Here is a 24,525-nt window from a genome sequence, read left to right as displayed (position 1 = left end):
CTGTACTGTCTAACCCCTACCTGCTCCTTAATGACCTGTCTCTGTACTGTCTAACCCCTACCTGCTCCTTAATGACCTGTCTCTGTACTGTCTAACCCCTACCTGGTCCTTAATGACCTGTCTCTGTACTGTCTAACCCCTACCTGCTCCTTAAGGACCTGTCTCTGTACTGTCTAACCCCTACCTGCTCCTTAATGACCTCTCTCTGTACTGTCTAACCCCTACCTGCTCCTAATGACCTGTCTCTGTACTGTCTTACCCCTACCTGCTCCTTAATGACCTGTCTCTGTACTGTCTAACCCCTACCTGCTCCTAATGACCTGTCTCTGGAGTTGATCATTCCAGTAGTTTTGTTAAAGGGAATCAGAGATGTTTTAGAATATGACCCAGTGGACATGTTTTTACTGTTGCATGCTATATTTTGGCTCTTATATCTGTGAGTAATAACATTTTACACTTGGCTCTTTCAAAGAATAATAAAAAGCTATAAAACGTGTCTTGTGTTTATGATAAAGATATCATATGTTGTACCATTATTGAATTCGTCAACATATGGAATCAAGGGTCAACATATGGCAGAGAAGTGATCAGCACATCAATAAACAATGACCCGTGTTTCACCTTTATCTATAGTGTGATGAGAGGTATGATTCTTTCATGAGATTTCTGAATATTTTGTCGTCATGTTTCCATGCTTCAGATGGAGAGTGTGGACTCATGGATTCATCTTTATCTTAACATCAACACACCTTTCATCCTTTCATTTAAAAGCTGTTTCATTGGTTTTGGAAAACTTGAAATATATTAAAATAGGAACACCTATTGTTTGATTTGAAAGAAATTTCAGGGGAGGTATCAACACAAGTTATGTACAGTCAAGTATTGTTAAGCCTTTTGAACTGAATTATACTTATATAATACATTGTATAGCTCCTTTATTGGATAAGAACACAATCTATGTTAGGATCCTCAGAATATATTATTCTATACACATTACTGTTACATTATGTACGATTATACCCTTATGGATTTAATGCATAGTGCAATAGTGCGTACTCTCTAACACTGCATATTCTGTATTAAATACTTCAACATTCAACACTGCTTTCAGAATGAAAGATAGGATTAGGGTTAGTGAGGAAAGAATGAAGAGACTATCCTACCTGAACATACTCTAATATTAATATTATTAAAGTATTTAAACTCACAGCCTTTCAAACACACGGTGGTGCTACCCAAGGGATTGTGAGTTCCGATAGAGGTAGGCTTCAACACCTTGAAGAGATAACGTCTTATGGACTTTGATCCGTGTTTGATTTCGCTCAATGTCTCCTCTGGCCCCCAAAAACAGAAGAGATTAATATAAAGATTGTCCACAGATCTCCTTCTCCTCCTCCTCCTCCTCCTCCTCCTCTCTCCTCCTCCTCCTCCTCGTCTCCTCCTTCTAACCCTAACCCGCTAGAGGCCGCTGATCCCCGGCTCAGGGCGGAGTAGCACCGGCCTTCTGGCCGCTAGAGGCCGCTGCTTCCCGGCTCAGGGCGGAGGAGCACCGGCCTCCTGACCGCTAGAGGCCGCTGATCCCCGGCTCAGGGTGGAGGAGCACCGACCTCCTGGCCGCTAGAGGCCGCTGGTTCCCGGCAGCAGAGCGGAGTAGCACCGGGGACTCGGAGCTTCAGTAGCTAGCCGCTAATCCCTTGAAACGCAGCAGGAATATTTGTTCTGTTCACTCGTTTCACACTTCGTTTCTTTTTGCATTGAATAATTAACGTGTTGTCGACAGCAGCTGCAGTACCAACCCCCCAACCGGCCTGTGTCCCGGGACCCAGACTGCGAGGACCAGGACTATCAGGACCAGGACTACCAGGACCAGGCTACTAACCCACCCCCCCCCCCGGTCCGGATGGTCTGAGCTCCGTCCCGGTGGATGTGTTCTGTCCGTGGTGAGTCATGTCAAACAGCCGGGCCCAGCAGCAGGCCGGCGGGGCCAGCTCCTCCGGGACACCCAACACCAACGGGAGCTCGGCAGGGAATGTGGTGCCTTCCCGGGCGCTGACAGCAGCCGGTGAGGGGTCCATGTCCGCCGGTGAGGGTCCCCTGTCCTCCGGCGAGGGGCCCCTGTCGGTGCCCGTCCTGGCCGCCGTGCAGCAGGCTTCCCGGGGTGGCTTGGCTTCCCTGAGCCGGCCGGCCTCCTCGTCCTCCGGCTCGGGTAAGAAGCGGTCTCTGCAGCCGGCGCCGCTCTACCCCGGCCTGCTCCACTCCTACGAGGACAAAAGCAACGACTTTGTTTGGTGAGATTTCTCCTTTTCCTCATCAAACTTGTGTTTGTATATCAGAGGAGAAGTCAACCAAACCAGTTCATCCCGTAATATAATGCTTCTTATCTCTGGTTTCCAGCCCCATCTGCTTCGAGATGATCGAGGAGGCACATATGACCAAATGCGGCCACAGCTTTTGGTGAGTTGAGCTGATCCCTGACTGATGGAGACCACAGCAGGAACAGTTTGTATCTATTAGGAGCTTCGCAGAGGAAGTCCTCCCGAGTGTAACTACTATGAACGTCTTTACTGTACCGACAGCGATATATTGTTTCACTTCTTATGACAAATGTACTTATTGTAAGTCGCTTTGGATAAAAGCGTCTGCTAAATGCCCTAAATGTAAATGTAACTAACACAATACTTACACCATAAGGAGCTCCACTCTGGGCCAGCTTCTCTCACCAGCTCTCAGGGTTAGATGAGGTGGTGTTGAATGTTAGGTGCATCAGGCTGTCCACTTATGAGTTGGTATTCATGGTTAAATTATAGCAGCTATGTGTTCTGGTGTTTGTCATAATGCTGGCAGCTCTTTGTGATTAATATGTGAGTGACACGTAATGACAGATGCCCTGTAACCTGATTGCTCAAAATCTAAAGGAAGCTTCAGAAAGACACCTCCCATTTCCTCTGAATCTTCAGATGGGAATGACTTTGCTGTCAATAACTGTAGTTGTTGTGTGTGTGTGCATGCATACACACACATACATGCCCAAACACATGTGCACACCCATGCACACATGTATACACACACATGCAAGGCCACACACATGCACACACACATGTTCACACACGCACGGCCCCACACGACCATGTATGCACACACATGCACGCCCACATATACACACACACACACGCACGCAGATACACACGTGTGCGCACACGCATATTCATACGCATACAGATGCTAGACCCCTACCGCCTCACAGGCCGCTAAATAAACTAGAAGGTAAAGGAATAAGTAATCCCTCTAATGTGCAGTACAGGAGTACTTCCTGCTGGGGTGTAGTTCTTGAATCAGTACTTCCTGCTGGGGTGTAGTTCTTGAATCAGTACTTCCTGCTGGGGTGTAGTTCTTGAATCAGTACTTCCTGCTGGTGTGTAGTTCCTGAATCAGTACTTCCTGCTGGGGTGTAGTTCTTGAAACAGTACTTTCTGATGGTGTGTAGTTCTTCAATCAATACTTCCTGCTGACCATGTTTCTCTTCCTCTGCAGCTTCAAGTGCATCCGACAGAGTCTAGAGGACAGCAACCGCTGCCCAAAGTGTAACTACATCGTGGACAATGTGGACCAGCTCTACCCCAACTTCCTCGGTATGTCAAAGAACTATACCTCGCATGATGCTTTGCGTGTCCTGTTTTCCTGATGGTGGTCGATGCTGGGTCTGACGCCTTGTTCGTGTATCAGTGAATGAACTCATCCTGAAGCAGAAGCAGCGGTCAGAGGAGAAGAGGCTGAAGTTGGACCATCCTGTGAGTATTGGTCTTCCCTCTCATGTTGTACCCCAGGGGGGGGCTGGTCGTTTGTCTCTGGGAGGCCGGTCGTCTGTCTCCGGTCCCCCTGGGGGGTCTCTAACCGGGTCTCCTATCCCAGAACGGGTCCCGGTGGCAGGTGTTCCAGGACGTCCTGAGCCCCGAGCAGGAGAACATGGACCTGGCCAACATCAACCTTATGCTGGAGCTGCTGGTGCAGAAGAAGAAGCAGCTGGAGGCGGTGAGACTGGAACCTCTGACCAGTGACTAAGCCATTGAGCTCAGCCTGTATCGGCACTACAGCCCTGTGTGTGTGTGTTCTCCAGGAGTCCCAGGCCGCCCAGAGACAGATCCTGATGGAGTTCCTTAAGGAAGCGAGACGCAACAAGAGAGAGGTGAGACATCAGGCCTGCTCCACCAACACCCCCCAGAACATCTCCCCCTGACCATTATGGGGCGTTTCCGCCAGAGGGTGCAGTTCGGTTTGGTTCGCAAAGGTGCGGCACAGATCGCTTTTCGACCAGAGGGTGCGGTGGGTTCGGTTCGCAAAGGTGCGGCACAGATCGCGTTTCCACCGCAAAAAGTGGCCGTGACCAGGACGGAGCAGTACTCGTCTCGCAGTACTCCTCCGTTGGGGTACTGAGACGCCTGAAAGGGTGTCGGCAAGTTCGAGCTACACACACCCTCCATTGATTGGTCGACAGAATCCTCACTTCCGGGCAACATGGGGATAAAAACAAACAAACAGTACCCGCAATGTATTATTCTGGACAATGGACATGTAGCGCAAAACTTTAACTTGGGCGAACAAGGAGGTGGAAACGTTCCTCTGCATTCTTGGGGAGAAAGACGTGCAGGGGGTGCAGTTTTTATTGTTTTTATTTTATTGTTATTGAGCAGGCTACACTGTGTCGCGCTGCTATGATGTCACGATGTTTACGTAGCTGCCGCGGGGATCGACATCCGGCCTACCATAAGGGTACTGTCGGCGGTGGAAACCCGACCTCTGAACTGAGCTTGGCTATACCGCCCCCTCACTACCAGACTGAGGCGAACCGAATCGAACCGCACCCTCCGGTGGAAATGCGCCATTAGGGCGACCGGCCAATGGAACGGGACTATTAGGGCGACCGGCCAATGGAACGGGACTATTAGGACGACCGGCCAATGGAACGGGATTGTTATAAAGCTACTTCAGGGGCCCCTAAACCAACACCAGCGGTCCAAGGTGCCCCCTCCATCAGGGCTTCTAAACCTGTTTGAGTGCCCTGCTGCATCATGGGAGGCTGTGACCTCATGTCTGCTCCCTCCTCAGCAACTGGAGCAGCTGCAGAAGGAACTCAACTTCCTGGAGGACGACATCAAGCGCGTCGAGGTACTTCCTGTTTATATCAGGATAATATTCATGAGGTCTGGTGCCGCGTGACTCGTCTCCTCATCCCCTCACCTCCTCATCTCCTCACCTCCTCCAGGACATGAGCGGACACCACTCCCCACTGATGGAGGCCGAGTGCACCGTGCCCAACGTGGAGGCTCCGTCCCCCGCCCTCAGGTACACCTCCACCTGTAGACCACTAGCTCCGTCAGCGGCCCTCAGGTACACCTCCACCTGTAGACCACTAGCTCCGTCAGCGGCCCTCAGGTACACCTCCACCTGTAGACCACTAGCTCCGTCAGCGGCCCTCAGGTACACCTCCACCTGTAGACAACTAGCTCCGTCAGCGGCCCTCAGGTACACCTCCACCTGTAGACCACTAGCTCCGTCAGCAGCCCTCAGGTACACCTCCACCTGTAGACCACTAGCTCCATCAGCGGCCCTCAGGTACACCTCCACCTGTAGACCACTAGCTCCATCAGCGGCCCTCAGGTACACCTCCACCTGTAGACAACTAGCTCCGTCAGCGGCCCTCAGGTACACCTCCACCTGTAGACCACTAGCTCCGTCAGCGGCCTTCAGGTATGATGGGAGAGCATTTTGATTTCTACCATACTGGTTTTACTGGGAAAAAGGGGAAAGAATGAATGGCAAAAATGTATTTATTTATGATGCTAAGTTCTAACTCATTAATAGGTATCGTGTCCCAGCAGCAGTCCGGTGTATTAACGTGTGTATTAACGTGTATTAAGGTGTGTAATATCATGTTTGTTGTCCAGCAGCAGCAGCAGTCTGGTGGAGCCCCCAGACTACAGCCAGACCCCCGGCTTCATCGGAGCAGCTCCAGGCAGTCAGGTGACCAGGCTGTATAATAATATATAAACCGGTATCAGAAGCCATCATCATGGTTAACGAGCTGTAGTTATACAGGAATATGTAATATGTGTGGTAGGTTCTTTATTGTCCAGTTATGATCTATTAAGATCTATTGATGTTGATCCAAGAATACTGTTTATTGGATATATGAGCAGTTTTCACTTGTCCTTAATCTGTTAAATGGTTGAACTGCCCATTCAAGGCCCTGATATACAGATGAGCAGAAAATGCTCATCTGATTGCTCCCGGCTCGCCATTTCTGCTGCTTTATTGAATCTGTTTGGTGTGTGCATGTGCGTTTTGCGTGTGTGTGTGGCGAGCGTGTCCTGGCTTGTGTGTGAAAACACTTGCTGCGATTGGCTACCATGAAACATGACTACCTAAGCCAATCATAATCGCTTATCTCGTTGTTAACCCACCCGGTCTCCTCACTAGCAGTTTGTGTTTGGAGCCAGGGATGCGTTCGGATTACGCAGTTTATTCAATCAATTCATAGTAACACAGCGTATTTAACGTACAGTAACGGCATTGTAACGACGGTAACAGTAATTAGTTAGATTACCCCGTTACTGAAAAAATAACAGCGTTACCTAACGCTGTTCTTTTAAACGGCGTTATTACAAACACTGGTTATGATGTATGTACGATCTAGTTATGATGTATTAGTGATCCAGTTATGTTATATGTATGGTCTAGTTATGATATATTAGTGATCTAGTTATGATTTATGTACAATCTATTTAGGCTAAATTCCTGATTTCCTGATGTGTGTTGCAGGGTAAAAGACAGCCATGGTACAACAGCACTCTGGCCTCCAGAAGAAAGAGACTCACGGCTCATTTTGAAGATCTGGAACAGTGCTACTTCTCAAACAAGATGTCTCGCATTTCAGGTAGAATCACAGCCTAATGCCGGCTTATTCTATATCTATAGTATACATCTCATCTCTCTTATTATGGGGCTTGTTTTAAGTCGAGAGGACGAGGAGCTTGTGTGTGTGTGGAGCTCTGTCTGTCTGGTGTGTGTGTGGAGCTCTGGCTAGTGTGTGTGGAGCTCTGTCTGTCTGGTGTGTGTTGAGGTCTGTCTGGTGTGTGTCGAGGTCTGTCTGTTGTGTGTGTGTGGAGCTCTGGCTAGTGTGTGTGGAGCTCTGTCTGTCTGGTGTGTGTCGAGGTATGTCTGGTGTGTGTGTGGAGCTCTGTCTGTCTGGTGTGTGTTGAGGTCTGTCTGGTGTGTGTCGAGGTCTGTCTGTTGTGTGTGTGTGTGTGTGGAGCTCTGGCTAGTGTGTGTGGAGCTCTGTCTGTCTGGTGTGTGTCGAGGTCTGTCTGGTGTGTGTCGAGGTCTGTCTGTGTGGAGCTGTGTGTGTGTGTGGAGCTCTTTCTGGGCGGGCAGTGTGTGTGTTTGTGTGGAGCTCTGTCTGGGCGGTGTGTGTGTGTGTGGAGCTCTCTCTGGGCGGTGTGTGTGTGTGTGGAGCTCTCTCTGGGTGTTGGTCAGGATGCCCGGACACCTCGTATCCCAACGGTGCTCATTTCAGAGCCACTTTCGCTCATCCTAACGCTCACACAAAACGATGGTTTGGTGTTTAGACGAGGGGCGGAGCCTGGGCCAGCTGGACGACTTCATGGAGTGCCTTTCTAAGTTCACCCGCTACAACTCGGTCCGCCCCCTCGCCACCCTGTCTTACGCCAGCGACCTCTACAACGGCTCCAGCATCGTCTCCAGGTACCCGCCTCAATGGCCGCTCATCTCTTTGTATTAGTTTTAAGTTTGACCTCTCTGTTCATCTTGAGTTTGACCTCTGACCTCTCTGTTAGTATTGAGTTTGACCGGGACTGCGACTACTTTGCGATTGCCGGTGTCACTAAGAAGATCAAGGTGTTTGAGTACGGCATGGTGATCCAGGATGCGGTGGACATCCACTACCCGGTCAACGAGATGACCTGCAACTCCAAGATCAGGTAACCACCGCTTCCACTACAGCGCTACTACAGCTTCACTATAGCTCTACTATAGCTCTACTATAGCTCTACTATAGCTCTACTACAGCTCCACTATAGCTCTACGATAGCTCTACTATAGCTCTACTATAGCTCTACTACAGCTCTACTACATCTCCACCATAGCTCTACAATAGCTCTACTATAGCTCTACTACAGCTCCACTATAGCTCTACAATAGCTCTACTATAGCTCTACTATAGCTCTACTATAGCTCTACTCCAGCACTACTACAGCTCCACCATAGCTCTACGATAGCTCCACTATAGCTCTACTATAGCTCTACTACAGCTCCACTATAGCTCTATGATAGCTCCACTATAGCTCTACTATAGCTCTACTACAGCTCGACTGTAGCTCCAATGTAACTCCACTATAGCTCTACTACAGCTCTACTAAAGCTCTACTACAGCTCTACCGTAGCTCCACTGTAGCTCTACTACAGCTCTACTGTAGCTCCAGTTAGTTTAATAATGTGTTTGCAATGTTTAATATATAGTTTAATATTGTGTTTAATGTCTAATATATAGTTAAATTATATCGTTTATAATGTTTAATATATAGTGAAAAGAAAATCTTTACAGTGTCTAATATAAAGTTTAATAATGTGTTTGTAATGTGTAGCTGTATCAGCTGGAGTAGTTACCACAAGAACCTGCTAGCTAGCAGTGACTACGAGGGAACCGTCATTCTGTGGGACGGGTTCACCGGCCAGCGGTCCAAAGTCTACCAGGTACCGGACTATACTAGGACATCTAGTCTAGAGTTAGTCTACCAGGTACCGCACTATACTAGAACATATAGTCTAGAGTTGGTCTACCAGGTACCGCACTATACTAGAACATATAGTCTAGAGTTGGTCTACCAGGTACCGGACTATACTAGGAAAACTAGTCTAGAGTTACCTGTAGTCTAGGATTATCAGATTATATCTAATGTATCTATTCTGCTGAGAGACATGTGTTAACATGTTGTGTTTTCAGGAACATGAAAAGCGATGCTGGAGTGTCGACTTCAACCTGATGGATCCTAAACTGCTGGCATCCGGCTCTGATGACGCCAAAGGTTGGAATGACTGCATGTTCTTTTCCATGGTTTACGTTGTGCAATAGTGAAGCTGTGTTATGTTGTGTTAGTGAAGTCTTGTTTTGTTGTGTTACAGTGAAGTCTAGATGTGTTACAGTGAAGTCTTGTTGTGTTACAGTGAAGATGTGTATCAGTGAAGCTGTGTTACAGTGAAGATGTGTTGTTGTGTTACAGTGACGTTTTGTTACAGTGAAGCTGTGATTGTATAAAGAAAAGTTGTGTTACAGTGAAGCTGTGTTACAATGTTAGAGAGAAGTTGTGTTACAGAGAAGTTGTGTTACAGAGAAGTTGCGGTACAGTGGAGTTGCGGTACAGTGAAGTTGTGTTACAGTGAAGTTGTGTTACAGTGAAGCTGTGTTGTGTTATGTTGTGTTACAGTGAAGCTGTGTTATGTTGTGTTACAGTGAAGTTGTGTTGTGTTACAGTGAAGCTGTGTTGTTGTGTTGTATTACATTGAAGCTATGTTGTTGTGTTGTGTTATAGTGAAGCTGTGTTGTGTTATATTGTGTTACAGTGAAGCTGTGTTAAGTTGTGTTACAGTGAAGCTGTGTTGTGATATATTGTGTTATAGTGAAACTGTGGTCCACTAACCTCGACAACTCGGTGGCGAGCATCGAGGCGAAGGCCAACGTCTGCTGCGTGAAGTTCAGTCCGACCTCCCGATACCACCTCGCCTTCGGCTGCGCAGGTAACTAGTAATTTTAACTAAATACCAGCTCGCCTTCGGCTGCGCAGGTAACTAGTAGTTAACTATATACCAGCTAACTAGTGGTTAACTATATACCAGCTAACTACATTTACATTTGCAGACGCTTTTATCCAAAGCGACTTACAATAAGTGCATTTGTTACAATAAGTAAGTAAGTTTTGTTCTGATAATTTGACTTGTAACATTGAAACTAGTTGAAAGGCTAACGTACATTGTGTTGGTTTGCTGATGAGAGTAAAAAAAACAATGAGATAGCCAAAACAAGGAGATGTTAACTCCGGCTAAATGCATATATTTGGTCTCATTTATAAAGTATTTAATGCGTTTATTATGCTTTCAATAACAAGTGCATGAAACAAAGTTGTGATTTATCTCTTCAAAATGGCTGGTTTAAGTTCATATATAAGGGGATGCAGAATTGGCAGTAAAAACATTCAGGAATGTTCATTCATGCACAAATTTGTTCTTCTTACGATTTTATAGATAAGGCCTACTGTGAATTGGGTCGTAATGGTTTGTAATTTTAAAAAAATGGGTCCCCAGAAAGAAAGTTTGGGAAACACTGTTCTCGACCACTGTCTCCATGATGTGTGTGTGTTCAAGACCGCTGTTTCCATGACAACGTGTGTGTGTGTGTGTTCTGGACCACTATTTTCATGACAACGTGTGTGTGTTCTAGACCAGTGGTTCCCAACCTTTTTTCTCCAGGGCCCCCCTTATTCACTTCTGATGGAATTCGCGGCCCCCACCACCCGCCATAACCATACATTTCAATGTTTTGTGCCTTTATTTAATAAATGTATTATTTTCGTAGCTTACAGTGCATGGCATTAATAGGCCTACATTCATTAATGTGAACCTTGGGCTTGCATACCCACAGCCAGGGCTGGAAGGTCAGGTGTAATATGAGTGACAGCCCGTCTAAAGTCGCTTTTGTTTTGATGGCGACAAGTGCGCTGAAATAGGCTGGCTATTGCCAGACCAAGCCCAATCACAGATTGAGCTTGGTCTGGGGAAGATTCAAGATTCTCTTTGTCATTTCAAAAAACTACTTCCATACAGGAAATGAAACGAAATGGGGAGGGGGCACAGTCCATTCAGGAGCCTTAGAGCCTGTGGAAAGAAGCTGTTTAGCATCCTGCTGGATCTGAAGGTGATGCACCTGTATCTCCTCCCTGATGGCAAGAGGGAGAACAGGCTGTGAGAGGGGTGGTGAAGGTCCTTAATGATGGCGGTGGCTCTGCGGGTGCAGCGTTGCTGGTAGGCCACCATCAGGAAAGGGAGAGGGACACCAATAATCCTGCTGGCCGTCTTCACTATCCTGTTGAGCTGCTGCGCATAGGCCTTGCAGTTCCTGAACCAGGAAGTGAAGCTGTAGGTCAGGATGCTCTCAATGGTGCCCCTGTAGAAGTGTGTGTGTTCCAGACCCTTGTCTCCAGCACAGTGTGTGTGTGTGTGTGTTCCAGACCACTGTGTCCACTACTACGACCTGAGGAACACCAAACAGCCCATCATGGTGTTTAAGGGCCACAGGAAGGCCGTCTCCTACGCCAAGTTCGTCAACGGGGAGGAGATCGTCTCCGCGTGAGTAGCTGACCTCCTCCTCCCGGACACCAGGTGTTCACTCTTCTTCTTCTTCTTCTCCTCCTCCTGGACTCTAGGTGTTCACTCCCCTCCTCCTCCTCCTCCTCCTGGATACTAGGTGTTCAGTCCCCCCCTCCTCCTCCTGGACACTAGGTGTTCACCCCCCTCCTCCTCCTCCTCCTCCTCCTCCTGGACTCTAGGTGTTCAGTCCCCTCCTCCTCCTCCCCCTCCTCCTCCTGGATACTAGGTGTTCAGTCCCCTCCTCCTCCTCCTCCTCCTCCTCCTGGACACTAGGTGTTCACTCTCCTCCTCCTCCTGGACACTAGGTGTTCACTCTCCTCCTCCTCCTCCTCACTAAGTGTTCACTCTCCTCCTCCTCCTCCTCCTGGACACTAGGTGTTCACTCTCCTCCTCCTCCTCCTCCTCACTAGGTGTTCACTCCCCTCCTGCTCCTCCTCACTAGGTGTTCACTGGTCTGGTGCAGTGACACTCAGACTTCCTCAAAACTGTGGAACGTCAACAAGCCTCACTGTATGAACTAGTAGTGGTTAACTGTATGAATTAGTGGTGGTTAACTAGTAGTGGTTCACTGTTTTAACTAGTGGTGGTTAACTAGCAGTGGTTATGTCTCCAGGTCTACAGACAGCCAGCTGAAGCTGTGGAACGTCAATAAGCCTCACTGCCTCCGCTCCTTCAAAGGTCACATCAACGAGAAGAACTTTGTGGGCCTCGCCTCCAATGGAGACTACGTAGCCTGTGGTAGGACTACTACACCTTAATAACTACACCTTTACTACTACTACACCTTAATAGCTACACCATTACTGCTCCACCTTTATTACTACGTAGCCTGTGGTAGGACTACTACACCTTAATAACTACACCTTTACTACTACTACACCTTAATAGCTACACCATTACTGCTCCACCTTTATTACTACGTAGCCTGTGGTAGGACTATTACACCTTAATAACTACACCTTTACTACTACTACACCTTAATAACTACACCATTACTGCTCCACCTTTATTACTACGTAGCCTGTGGTAGTACTACTACACCTTAATAACTACATCATTACTGCTCCACCTTTATTACTACATAGCCTGTGGTAGGATTACTACACCTTTACTACTACTACACCTTAATAGCTACAACTTTACTACCCCACCTTTATTTATACGTAGCCCGTGGTATTACTACTACACCTTTACTATTACTACACCTTTATTAATATGTAGCCTGTGGTAGGACTACTACACCTTTAGTACTACTACTACACCTTTATTACTACTACGCTTTTATTTCTACACCTGTACTACTACTACACCTTTATTACAACGTAGCCTGTGTTAGTACTACCCCCTTTTTTAATACACCTTTTCTACTAATACTTCACCTTTAGTGCTACTACGCCTTTACTACTACAACACCTTTATTACTACATAGCCTGTGGAAGTACTACTCCACCTTTACTACTACATAGCCTGCAGTAGGACTACTGCACCTTTACTACTGCACCTTTATTACTACACCTTTACTACTACACCTTTATTACTACTACACCTTTATTACTACTACACCTTTACTGCTACTACACCTCAACTACTTTTACACCTTTACTACAACGTTGCCTGAGGTAGGACTACACCTTCAATTCTACAACTCTGTTCTGTTCTTTAACGTTCTCCAGGGAGCGAGAACCACCCTCTCTGCTGTAAGGCTCTCTGTTCTGTTCCCCAGGGAGCGAGAACCACCCTCTCTGCTGTAAGGTTCTCTGTTCTGTTCTCCAGGGAGCGAGAACCACCCTCTCTGCTGTAAGGTTCTCTGTTCTGTTCTTCAGGGAGCGAGAACCACCCTCTCTGCTGTAAGGTTTTCTGTTCTGTTCCCCAGGGAGCGAGAACAACTCTCTGTACCTGTACTATAAGGGTCTGTCCAAGACGCTGTTGACCTTCAAGTTCGACACAGTGAAGAGCGTTCTGGACAAGGAGCGCAAAGACGACGACACCAACGAGTTCGTCAGCGCTGTCTGCTGGAGGGCCCTGCCGGACGGGGTAACTACACCCAAACCACACCTACTCCCTAACTAAACCCTACCTACACCCTGACCCCACCCTAACCACACCTGAGGATGGCTGAGTCTGTTATGTTTTTTCATGTTTTTTCACGCTCAAACATCACATATAATAATCGTGTTCCTTCAGGAATCAAACGTGCTGATTGCTGCCAACAGTCAAGGAACCATCAAGGTGAGTTACTGTGTGTAGTGGGTTGGTTTCTAGTCTGTTAATGTTTGGTGTGTAGTGTGGTATTTTGTTTGCGTTTGACGTGTTGTGTTGTGTTTGTTTAGTGTTTGTATTTATTGTGTTGTTGTATTAGTGTGTTGTTGTGTTTGTGTGTTGTTGTGTTTGTGTGTTGTGTTGATGTGTGGTTGTGGTCCTCCTCTCTTCAGGTACTGGAGCTGGTCTGAGAGGTTCCATCACAGCGGACAGTAGACCTCCACCCTCTAGGAGGTGGAGGGGGTGATCTCCTCTGAATAGGTGGAGGTGGTGGTGTTCCTCCACCTCCACCACAAGGAGGAGGAGGTGGTGTTCCTCCATCCAGTAGGAGGAGGTGGTGGTGGCCTTTCTCCTGCTAACGGTTGAGGAGCAGGTGGAGGTGATGGGGACGTGAAGCACAAAGACCTCCAGCCCTTTAACGACGAATGCCCTCATCCACCTGCAGCCCCGAACCACCACCACCCCTTTACTGCGACCACGCAGTCCTCCACCTGCAGCCCCGACCACCACCAGCCCTTTACTGGGACCACGCCCTCCTCCACCTGCAGGCCCTGACTCCAACTACAGTGAACTACAGTAAAGCAGTACTACTCTACAGTTCTCTAGTACTCTCACTATTCCAACATACAATCACAAAGAAACTCTGAAATGAAAGAGGAATCCTCAGAAAGCTTTTGTTGGTGTTTGTAATAAATTTCAGTGATCACATGACCTCCTGATGGTCAGAGCGGTGCTTTTCCTCTCGCTCTGCATTGTGAAGCACAGGACGGTAGAAGAGGCCGTCTAGGACACAGTCTCTATCTACGGTGTACACCAGACCTCACAGGTTCACCCATCAAAAATGAAGCTGTTCAGACGATGGAGCCCAGAATACCATCACCCTCTACTGGTCCACCAGGCTGCTGTGTTCAGACTACCCCCCCCCCCCCCCCCCCCCGCCATGGACAGTATGTAGTATGGCAAACAGCCGTATTTTATCTGAAATGCCAATGAGGCGTTTGCTTTTGTATACCAAAATAAATTATTAAGAAAGAGCGTGTGTTTTCCTTATCAGATATAGAATACATTTATTTTTCATGCATTTAGGAATATTTCTGTAGTGATAATGACTGGAAATTATATTTCCAGTCAAATGTATTATACGGGTGGAACAATAGTCCGCCTCCGTCTGATTCTGGGGGACGGTTTAGGCAGTTGCAGCAATAGCCAGTTCCCTTGAAACGAAACCGGATGCCTTGGCTCCACTGAACAGCTTGCCGTGACCAGAGCTGAACTCGTTTACCTTCAGACTGAACCAGCTCTAGAGGAGAGGAACGTTCCGCGGTGACAATGGGAGTGCCCAAGTTCTACCGCTGGATCTCCGAGAGATACCCGTGTCTGTCCGAGGTGGTGAAGGAGCACCAGGTAACATGATGCTAAACTGTTAGCTCTACTGCTAAACAACACAGTGCTATCCTGTTAGCTCTGCTGCTACACAACACAGTGCTATCCTGTTAGCCCTGCTGCTACACAACACAGTTCTAACCTTTTAGCTCTGCTGCTACAGAATGCTGGCTAACCCTTCAGCTCTACGAGCTACTGATAAAACATAGATGCTAACCTGTTAGCTCCAGTGGCGGCTGTGGTAAAGGGAGAGCTGGTTCTATTCCTGGAGGGCTGGAGGGAGCCCGGAGGTGACCCTTGTTCTGGTTCTATTGAGCAGAACCTTCTAGGGTCAGAAGGTACGGGGTCGGTGTTGAAGGTCTCTGAAGGGAGGTGAACTCCTCAGGGACCTCCCGGGACCGGTTCTCCAGGGGCCTCCCGGGACCGGTTCTCCCGGTCTCACCAGCCATCCAGTAGATGACGCCTGTGGACAATCAACCAGTGTCTGGTGACAATCAACCAGTGTCTGGTTGATTGTCACTGCTAACCCCATCTCCTCACACTATCCCCATCTCCTTGTTGGTACTAACATTATCTACCTGACCTGTCTGTGTTCAGATCCCAGTGTTTGATAACCTCTACCTGTCTTTGTTCAGATCCCAGAGTTCGAAAACCTCTACCTGTTCGTGTGTTCAGATCCCAGAGTTTGATATCCTCTACCTGTCTTTGTGTGTTCAGATCCCAGAGTTTGATATCCTCTACCTGTCTGTGTGTGTTCAGATCCCAGAGTTTGATATCCTCTACCTGTCTGTGTGTGTTCAGATCCCAGAGTTTGATAACCTCTACCTGTCTGTGTGTGCTCAGATCCCAGAGTTCGATAACCTCTACCTGTCTGTGTTTGCTCAGATCCCAGAGTTCGATCACCTCTACCTGTATGTGTATCATACTATGTGTGTGTTCAGATCCCAGAATTTGATAACCTCTACCTGTATGTGTATCATACTATCTGTTTTTTCAGATCCCAGAGTTTGATAACCTCTACCTGGACATGAACGGGATCATCCACCAGTGCTCCCACCCCAACGATGAGGACGTCCACTTCCGCATCTCTGAGGAGAAGATCTTCGCAGATATCTTCCACTACCTGGAGGTCCTGTTCCGCACCATCAAACCCCAGAAGGTGTTCTTCATGGCGGTGGACGGCGTGGCTCCCAGGGCCAAGATGAACCAGCAGAGGGGACGCCGTTTCAGGTAGACTCTGTTCTGATAGACTACTGGGTCCTACTGAGTTACTACTACTGATGATCCAGGACCTCTAGGGTCAGATGGTCAGGACCTCTAGGGTCAGAGGGTCAGGACCTCTAGGGTGAGAGGGGCATGACCTCTAGGGTCAGAGGGTCAGGACCTCTAGGGTCAGGACCTCTAGGGTCAGAGGGTCAGGACCTCTAGGGTCAGAGGGTCAGGACCTCTAGGGTCAGAGGGTCAGGACCTCTAGGGTGAGAGGGGCAGGACCTCTAGGGTCAGAGGGTCAGGACCTCTAGGGTCAGAGGGTCAGGACTTCTAGGGTCAGGACCTCTAGGGTCAGAGGGTCAGGACTTCTAGGGTCAGATGGTCAGGACCTCTAGGATCAGGACCTCTAGGGTCAGGGAGGGTCAGGACCTCTAGGGTCAGGGAGGTTCAGGACCTCTAGGGTCCTACCACCAGGGTCATGTCTATATTAATAATCCAGTCTGGAGCAGCCGTTGGCCCCTTGTGATCATGTTGATAATGATGATAACGACCTTCCTCCTGCAGGTCTGCCAAGGAAGCAGAAGATAAGATCAAGAAAGCTCTGGAGAAAGGAGAGATCCTCCCCACAGAGGCTCGCTTTGACTCCAACTGTATCACTCCAGGTACACACACACACTAACACACACACAACCTAACCCAGGTACAAGCACACACACACACACACACACACACATACACGCACGCGCGTACACACACGTGTACGCACGCTGTAATGTGAAAATTATATTTTCACATTCTTTTTCTGTAACTGCCATTTGGTGATTAAGCCTTTTCGCTGACACCATTGGGGTGGTCAAGGGTCAAAGGGTCCAACTGAGAAGTCACCACTATGAGACCCCACACTCTAATTGTCAATCAGCAAATCAAATAATGTTTATTTAAAGGACATTTTGCTGTATTCTCATTAAGGAGAAGAATGCATAAGGGGATCTCTGCTCCCTCATGCTCGGTATACCCCTGGCACAAAGGTTAACATTAGATAACGCAAGGGACAATATAGTGGCTAGACAGTGCAAGGAAAAGGAGACAATATGATTGATTTTTCCATCACACACCATGTGTGGAGTAGAGCCGATCTAGCATTTCTAAGAATTCCTCGGATTAGACAATGCATCGGACTTCAGCTTGCGGACCTCTCTGGAGGGACGCAGGCTGATTTCCCATCCATTGGTTGATTGTATGTTTTATTGTTTGTATGTTATTGTACCGTTATTACCCAAATATGTGACCTTAATTGTTATAAGTTCGTATGACTCTCATCAACCCAGGTACACACACCAACCCGAGTACACACACACTCACACAGGTACACACACACTTACACACACTAACATAGGTACACACACATTAATACAGGTAGACACACATAAACACACACACCCTTACCCAGGTACACACACACACCAACGTACCCTAACCCAGGTACACACACAACAGAGTTAGGGTGCTGTTAAAACCTGTGTGTCCCTAGGGTCAGGGTGCTGTTAAACCATGTGTGTCCCTAGGGCAAGGGTGGTGTAGGTTGGTGTTAAACCCTGTGTGTTTCTAGTAGGGATCGACCGATGTGGATTTTTTTTTAGGGCCGATACTGATTTATTTTCATCAGCATTAGCCGATAGCCGATACCAATTTTCTTCAGCCGATATTTAGAGCCGATACTACCCTGGAAATCCAGAGTTCTCGCGAGAGCACAATTTGAATTTGCTCAGCGAGTCACTCTTGGAACGAGCAATATACATGTATATATATTCTGGGCCTCCCCTGGCCCAGAACATTAATCAATCACATCGATGTATCAATATAGGCGGGCCAAAAGTGTTATGTTTTACCGACCGGATACGGCAAGAGTCTTATCTATTGGTTAGCTCCACTGGTCTGGATACGTCACCCCTTGTATTCTTCTGATATTTTCAAATGCATGCTCTGTGCCGCCCCTCGAGTTGGGCCATTTTCATTACTCTTTGTCAGACCCTACAGCTTTCTAGATGTGGGTCTGGATTTCCAGGCTAAGCCTCCCTCAATTTACATCATAAAAATTACACAATGATGATAACAAATGTTACAATGTCTCAATTAAAAAAAATATCGGCCGGCCGATATATCGGTCGATCACTAGTCTCTAGGGTCAGAGTTAGGGTGGTGTTAAACCCTGTGTGTCCCTAGGGTTAGGGTGGTGTTAAACCTTGTGTGTCCCTAGGGTCAGGGTTAGGGTGGTGTTAAACCCTGTGTGTCCCTAGGGTCAGGGTTAGGGTGGTGTTAAACCCTGTGTGTCCCTAGGGTCAGGGTTAGGGTGGTGTTGAACCCTGTGTGTCCCTAGGGTCAGGGTTAGGGTGGTGTTGAACCCTGTGTGTCCCTAAGGTCAGGGTTAGGGTGGTGTTAAACCCTGTGTGTCCCTAGGGTCAGGGTTAGGGTGGTGTTAAACCCTGTGTGTCCCTAGAGTCAGGGTTAGGGTGGTGTTAAACCCTGTGTGTCCCTAGGGTCAGGGTTAGGGTGGTGTTGAACCCTGTGTGTCCCTAGGGTCAGGGTTAGGGTGGTGTTAAACCCTGTGTGTCCCTAGGGTCAGGGTTAGGGTGGTGTTAAACCCTGTGTGTCCGTAGGGTCAGGGTTAGGGTGGTGTTAAACCCTGTGTGTCCCTAGGGTCAGGGTTAGGGTGGTGTTAAACCCTGTGTGTCCCTAGGGTCAGGGTTAGGGTGGTGTTAAACCCTGTGTGTCCCTAGGGTCAGGGTTAGGGTGGTGTTAAACCCTGTGTGTCCCTAGGTACGGACTTCATGGCGCGGCTCCAGGACCAGCTCCAGTACTTCGTGAACAGCAAGCAGACGTCAGACCGCAGCTGGCAGGGTGTCCAGGTGTACCTGTCGGGGCACGAGGTGAGACCCCCCTCTGGAGGTACCCTGACCCCCTCTGGAGGTACCCGGACCCCTACTAGAGGTACCCTGACCCCTACTGGAGGTACCCTGACCCCCTATGGAGGTACCCTGACCCCCTATGGAGGTATCTTGACCCCCTATGGAGGTATCTTGACCCCTCTGGACGTACCCTGACCCCCTACTGGAGGTACCCTGACCCCCTACTTGTCTGGGGGTACATGTTATTGATCTGGAGGTACATGTTATTGATCTGGAGGTACATGTTATTGATCTGGAGGTAAATGTTATTGATCTGTAGGTACCATGTGATTTATCTGTTATTGGACTACAGGTACCATGTTATTGATCTGTTATTGATCTGGAGGTACATGTTATTGATCTGGAGGTACCAGGTTATTGATCTGGAGGTTTATGTTATTGATCTGGAGCCACATGTTATTGATCTGGAGCTAAATTTTATTGATCTGGAGGTACATGTTATTGATCTGTTATTAGTCCTAGAGGTACACGTCATAGATCTGGAGGTACCAGGTTATTAGTCTAGAGGTACATGTTGTTAATCTGTTATTGATCTAGAGGTACCAGGTTATTGACCCAATAACCTGGTTATTGATTAATGATGTCTAAATGATTCCAGATTCTGGGGAGGGGCTGATTATTGATTAATGATGTCTTAATGATTCCAGACTTCCGGGGAAGGAGCTGATTATTGATTAATGATGTCTTAATGATTCCAGACTTCCGGGGAAGGAGCTGATTAATGATGTCTTAATGTTTCCAGACTCCGGGGGAGGGGGAACATAAGATCATGGAGTTCATCCGCTCAGAGAACGCCCGGCCAGGTCACGACCCCAACACCCGCCACTGCCTATACGGCCTGGACGCAGATCTGGTGGGTGGGGGGGGGGGTGGGGGGGGGGGGGGGGGGGGGGGGTCTGTATTTGATTCAGATCAGGGTGTGTGTGTGTGTGTGTGTGTCATGTTAGGTCTGTTAGCCCGCTATTAAGTTAGTTGATTGTATGTGTAGATAATGCTAGGTCTGTTAGGCTGCTTATGTGTCAGTTGATGTGTCTGTGTGTGTGTAATGCTAGGTCTGTTAGCCCGCTTATGAGTTAGTTGATGTGTGTGTAGATAATGCTAGGTCTGTAAGCCCGATAATGAGATGATTGATCTGTGTGTATTTGCGTGTGTGTGTGTGTAGATCATGCTAGGTCTGACCAGCCATGAGCCTCACTTCTCCTTACTGAGGGAGGAAGTTCGCTTTGGAGGGAAGAAATCCCAGAAGAGGTCAGAAAAGTTTTGTATTATCTCTAGTAAATGTTTTATATTTTCTCTGGTAAATACTTTTTATATCATCTCTAGTAAATATGTTTTGATCATCTCTGGTAAATATGTTTTATATTCTCTCTGGTAAATACTTTTTATATCATCTCTAGTTAATGTTTTTATCGTCTCTGGTAAATATGTTTTATATTATCTCTAGTAAATATGTTAAATCTTATCTCTGGTAAAAAAAAAAGACTATCTCGATGCAAGTTGTATCTATTTGGATAATGTATATTCTATACAGTGATATGTTCTTTATCTCGAGGATAAGGTAGCTTCCATGAAAAATGTGTTGTATATCTATAGGATAAGGTAAGTTCTATGTGTAATGTGCTGTATGTCTGTAGGATAACTGCCCCAGAGGAAACGACCTTTCACCTGCTGCACCTGTCCCTGATGAGAGAATACATCGACTACGAGTTCTCTGCTCTCCGGGTGAGACACACACACAATCACACTCACAATCAGACGCACACACACTCACAATCAGACGCACACACGTGGCACTGCGGTCCTCAGTGAGGGTTTCAGTTCGCAATAACATATACACACACCTGGTGCAACCGTTTCAATTCCGTTCAATAAGCTTTATGGCACGACTATTGTTGTGAACAGTATTACCGATGCATTATTTATCTTTATTTTTTGTACCAGAAGTATGTTTTCTGCATGATTAAAATATAATTGTGTGTGTGTGTATATATATATTTATTTATTTATTTATTTATTTATTATTATTACTATTACTATTATTAATGTATATTTTTACATACATTGGTAGTAAAGGCGGGGCCCTATAGTTAAGGCGGCCGCCTTAACCATACAGTGCTGGGGGAAACACTGCCATTGACAAAAGCAAGGATTTCTTATACAGTGTGGTCAGGATGCTGACAGCAGCTGTGCCCCTTAATGAACCTATAGTATTTGTTAACAAGATGGTAAACTATCGATGAACATCCGAAGGATGTTATAATAGGGGCCGTGCCGAAGCAGTTGGAACCCTTGGCTGCTCACCCTCCCCAGGGGGTCAAGAAAACAGGCCTCAGTTACTGCTTTTAAACACATCAACAAAGTGGGGTCGCGGAGAGGCTCACGCCAACAAATGGCATTAGATCATTAGATCACTTCATGTTATAGCTACATGTTATAGATCACTACATGTAATAGCCCAATGACTGAGCCCTTGCTGCAGTCCCAGATCGGGTTCAAGTACGACCTGGAGCGGATCATCGATGACTGGGTCCTCATGGGCTTCTTGGTGGGGAACGACTTCATCCCTCATCTCCCTAACCTCCACATCAACCACGACGCACTGCCCCTGCTGTACCGGACCTACATCGGCGTGCTGCCCCAGCTGGGAGGTGAGGTCCTCAATGCACTTCCTGATCCTGACCCTAAACCTGATGCTTACCCTGACCCTAGCCGTAACCCTGACCCTAAACCTAACCCTGACCCTGCTTACCCTGACCCTAGCCCTGACCCTGACCCTTATGCTGACCCTGAACCTGACCCTGACCCTAGTCTCTTGCTCTTAAACATGAAGTGCTATACTGAACTGCACCCAAACCTGAAGGGGATTGCCCCCAATCTTTTCCCCACAATGTCTCAGACCTTAAGTAGGTGAAACCTTAGCCTTTAGACTTTGTGTTCCTTGAGAAAGAAGACGCTGTGTCCACACAACCAGAACAAAGGATTGAGTTTGTTACATGCTGTGATGTATTCCAGGTTACCTGAACGAGAACGGACATCTGAACCTCGGGAACTTTGAGAAGTACCTTGAGAAGCTCTCAGAGGTAGGGCCCTGCATTACTTCCTGCTTTCATTATCCTTTAGGAGGAGGAATGCATTACCTCCTTCTTTAATTATCCGTGAGGTAGGACCCTGCATTACCTGCTGCTTCCATTATCCATTAGGTGTTAGTTAGCTTTACCCCTGCTCACTCCGGATCTGCTCTCCTAAACATAGAGCCTTCCCTCACCTTTACAGTATTTAGAATATTGACCTGTGATGCGGACACAGAGTTGTATCGGTGCATCTGGATAACATGTCTGGGATGTATCAGCTGAATCCCTGTGTCCGGTAACCACTGTGCGCCTGTCACCCGGTGCCTCTAGTTCGACAGAGAACACTTCAGCGAGGTGTTTGTGGACCTCAAGTGGTTCGAGAGCAAAGTGGGCAACAAGTACCTGAACGAGGCGGCCGGACGGGCGGCCGAGAAGGAGGCCGGCAGCAAGAAGGCCAAGAAGAGAGAGGTACGGCCTGGGGCTGGGGGAGAGGTACGGCTTGGGGGAGAGAGGGACTGGTCTAGAGACCTTAGGCTGGGGGGTGGAGGGTCTGGTCTGGAGCCCTGGCCTCGGGGTAGAGGGTCTGAGGGGTAGAGGGGCATTCAGGTATGTGAACTCCTGTGTTTAAAGCTGAACTCCTGTGTTTAAAGCTGAACTCCTGTGTTTGTTTGTAGGAGGCGGCTCTCAGTCTGGCAGGGCTGGCCTCAGCCAATAAGGAGCCCCCAGAGGAAGAAGAGGAGGAAGATGGGATATTTGAGTCTGAGCTTCGGCAGTACAAGCGCACCTACTACATGACCAAGATGGGCGTGGACGTAGTGTCAGAGTGAGCGCGAACACACACACACACACACACACACACACACACACACACACACACACACACACACACACACACACACACACACACACACACACACACACACACACACACACACACACACACACACAATGTGTGAAAATGTGAGTTCAGTGTGTGATGTGTCTCTCTGCAGTGAGTTCAGTGTGTGATGTGTCTCTGTGCAGTGAGTTCCTGTCCGGCCAGGCCCGGTGTTACGTGGAGGGGATCCAGTGGATCCTTCACTACTACTACCATGGAGTCCAGTCCTGGAGCTGGTGAGACTCCACTGTCTGTTTCCAGGGCCTCATCCACGGGACAACACAGGACCTTTAAGATCAGGGGCTAGTACCAGTAGTAGTAGAACTAGAAGCTGGTATGCTAACTAGTACGAGGAGCTAGTATGCCATCTAGCACTAGGAGCTAGTATACTAACTAGTACTCAGAGCTAGTATACTCTCTAGCACTCGGTGCTAGCGTACTAACTAGCACTCGGTGCTAGTGTACTAACTAGCACTAGGAGCTAGTATTCTACCTAGCAGTGTTTTAACTAGTACTACTTTGTGTTCCAGGTACTACCCCCACCACTACGCCCCCTTCCTGTCCGACATCAGGAACATCGCTGACCTGAGGTTGACCTTTGACCTAGGCCGACCCTTCATGCCCTTCCAGCAGCTGCTGGCCGTGCTACCGGCAGCGAGCAAAGACCTGCTACCCCAGAGCTACAGGGTAATACACACACACTACCTCAGAGCTACAGGGTAACACACACACACTACCCCAGAGCTACAGGGTAACACACAGTACTAACAGAGTTTCTCCTAGCCCCTGATGACCAGTGACAGCTCGTCCATCATCCAGTACTACCCGCTGGACTTCAAGACGGACCTGAACGGGAAGCAGCAGGAGTGGGAGGCTGTGGTGCTCATCCCCTTCATCGACGAGGTATAGACACTTAGTACCTTCTCTGTAGGTCTGTTTAGTTACGTCTGTTTACAGTCCTTTAACAGTCCGTTTATAGTCTGTTTAGTTAGGTCTGTTTACAGTCCTTTAACAGTCTGTTTATAGTCTGTTTAGTTATGTCTGTTTACAGTCCTTTAACAGTCTGTTTATAGTTTGTTTACAGTCTTTATAGTCTGTTTACAGTCTGCATAGGCTGTTTACAGTCTGTTTAGTCTGTTTTACAGTCTGTTAACAGTCTGAGCCTCTTTACAGGGTGTTTAGTCTCTTTATAGGGTGTTTACTCTCTTTACAGTCTGAGCCTCTTTACAGGGTGTTTACTCTCTTTACAGTCTGAGACTCTTTACAGGGTGTTTACTCTCTTTACAGTCTGAGCCTCTTTACAGGGTGTTTAGTCTCTTTACAGGGT

At 47.7% G+C, this 24,525-nt stretch overlaps 3 protein-coding genes across 5 annotated transcripts in view; all 3 read left to right on the top strand.

The window, feature by feature from the left end:
* Positions 1-1,671: 1,671 nt before the first annotated feature.
* Positions 1,672-14,679, top strand: cop1 (COP1 E3 ubiquitin ligase; the record flags this gene model as incomplete). Of its 3 annotated transcripts, XM_079750298.1 has the most annotated exons (20): positions 1,672-2,288; positions 2,395-2,454; positions 3,532-3,629; positions 3,724-3,788; positions 3,910-4,029; positions 4,115-4,183; positions 5,104-5,163; positions 5,261-5,340; positions 5,943-6,018; positions 6,817-6,931; positions 7,623-7,758; positions 7,851-7,994; positions 8,658-8,766; positions 9,017-9,098; positions 9,691-9,807; positions 11,295-11,412; positions 12,047-12,171; positions 13,307-13,467; positions 13,618-13,662; positions 13,866-14,679. In XM_079750298.1, exons 1-20 carry the CDS (start codon positions 1,948-1,950, stop codon positions 13,881-13,883), a joined length of 2,139 nt encoding a protein of 712 aa, XP_079606424.1. In that variant the 5' UTR covers positions 1,672-1,947. The 3 variants fall into 3 exon arrangements, with proteins under 3 accessions (XP_079606424.1, XP_079606425.1, XP_079606423.1); XM_079750299.1 differs by lacking the exon at positions 13,866-14,679 and having other exon boundaries at positions 5,946-6,018; positions 13,618-13,680; XM_079750297.1 differs by lacking the exon at positions 13,866-14,679 and having other exon boundaries at positions 13,618-13,680.
* Positions 14,680-14,921: 242 nt separating this feature from the next.
* On the top strand, positions 14,922-23,148 carry LOC307086327 (5'-3' exoribonuclease 1-like; the record flags this gene model as incomplete). Its single annotated transcript, XM_079751493.1, has 11 exons — positions 14,922-15,096; positions 16,073-16,305; positions 16,849-16,946; positions 19,102-19,211; positions 19,993-20,103; positions 20,413-20,498; positions 20,885-20,972; positions 21,730-21,898; positions 22,263-22,330; positions 22,652-22,789; positions 22,996-23,148. Exons 1-11 carry the CDS (start codon positions 15,022-15,024, stop codon positions 23,146-23,148), a joined length of 1,329 nt encoding a protein of 442 aa, XP_079607619.1. The 5' UTR covers positions 14,922-15,021.
* A 149-nt stretch (positions 23,149-23,297) lies between these two features.
* LOC307085741 (5'-3' exoribonuclease 1-like) overlaps positions 23,298-24,525 on the top strand; it is a gene marked incomplete at both ends in the record, with an annotated part of 15,975 nt that continues 14,747 nt past the window's right edge. The window contains 3 exons of the mRNA XM_079750603.1: positions 23,298-23,434; positions 23,729-23,885; positions 24,018-24,101. Coding sequence (XP_079606729.1) covers positions 23,298-23,434; positions 23,729-23,885; positions 24,018-24,101 — 378 coding nt within the window. The remainder of the gene's footprint in view (positions 23,435-23,728; positions 23,886-24,017; positions 24,102-24,525) is intronic.

This window comes from Pollachius pollachius (assembly GCF_949987615.1).
Source record: "Pollachius pollachius genome assembly, chromosome: 14".
Classification (NCBI taxonomy): domain Eukaryota; kingdom Metazoa; phylum Chordata; class Actinopteri; order Gadiformes; family Gadidae; genus Pollachius; species Pollachius pollachius.
Note: the sequence above shows the minus strand (reverse complement) of the source record. Positions and strands in the feature narration are given on the sequence as shown.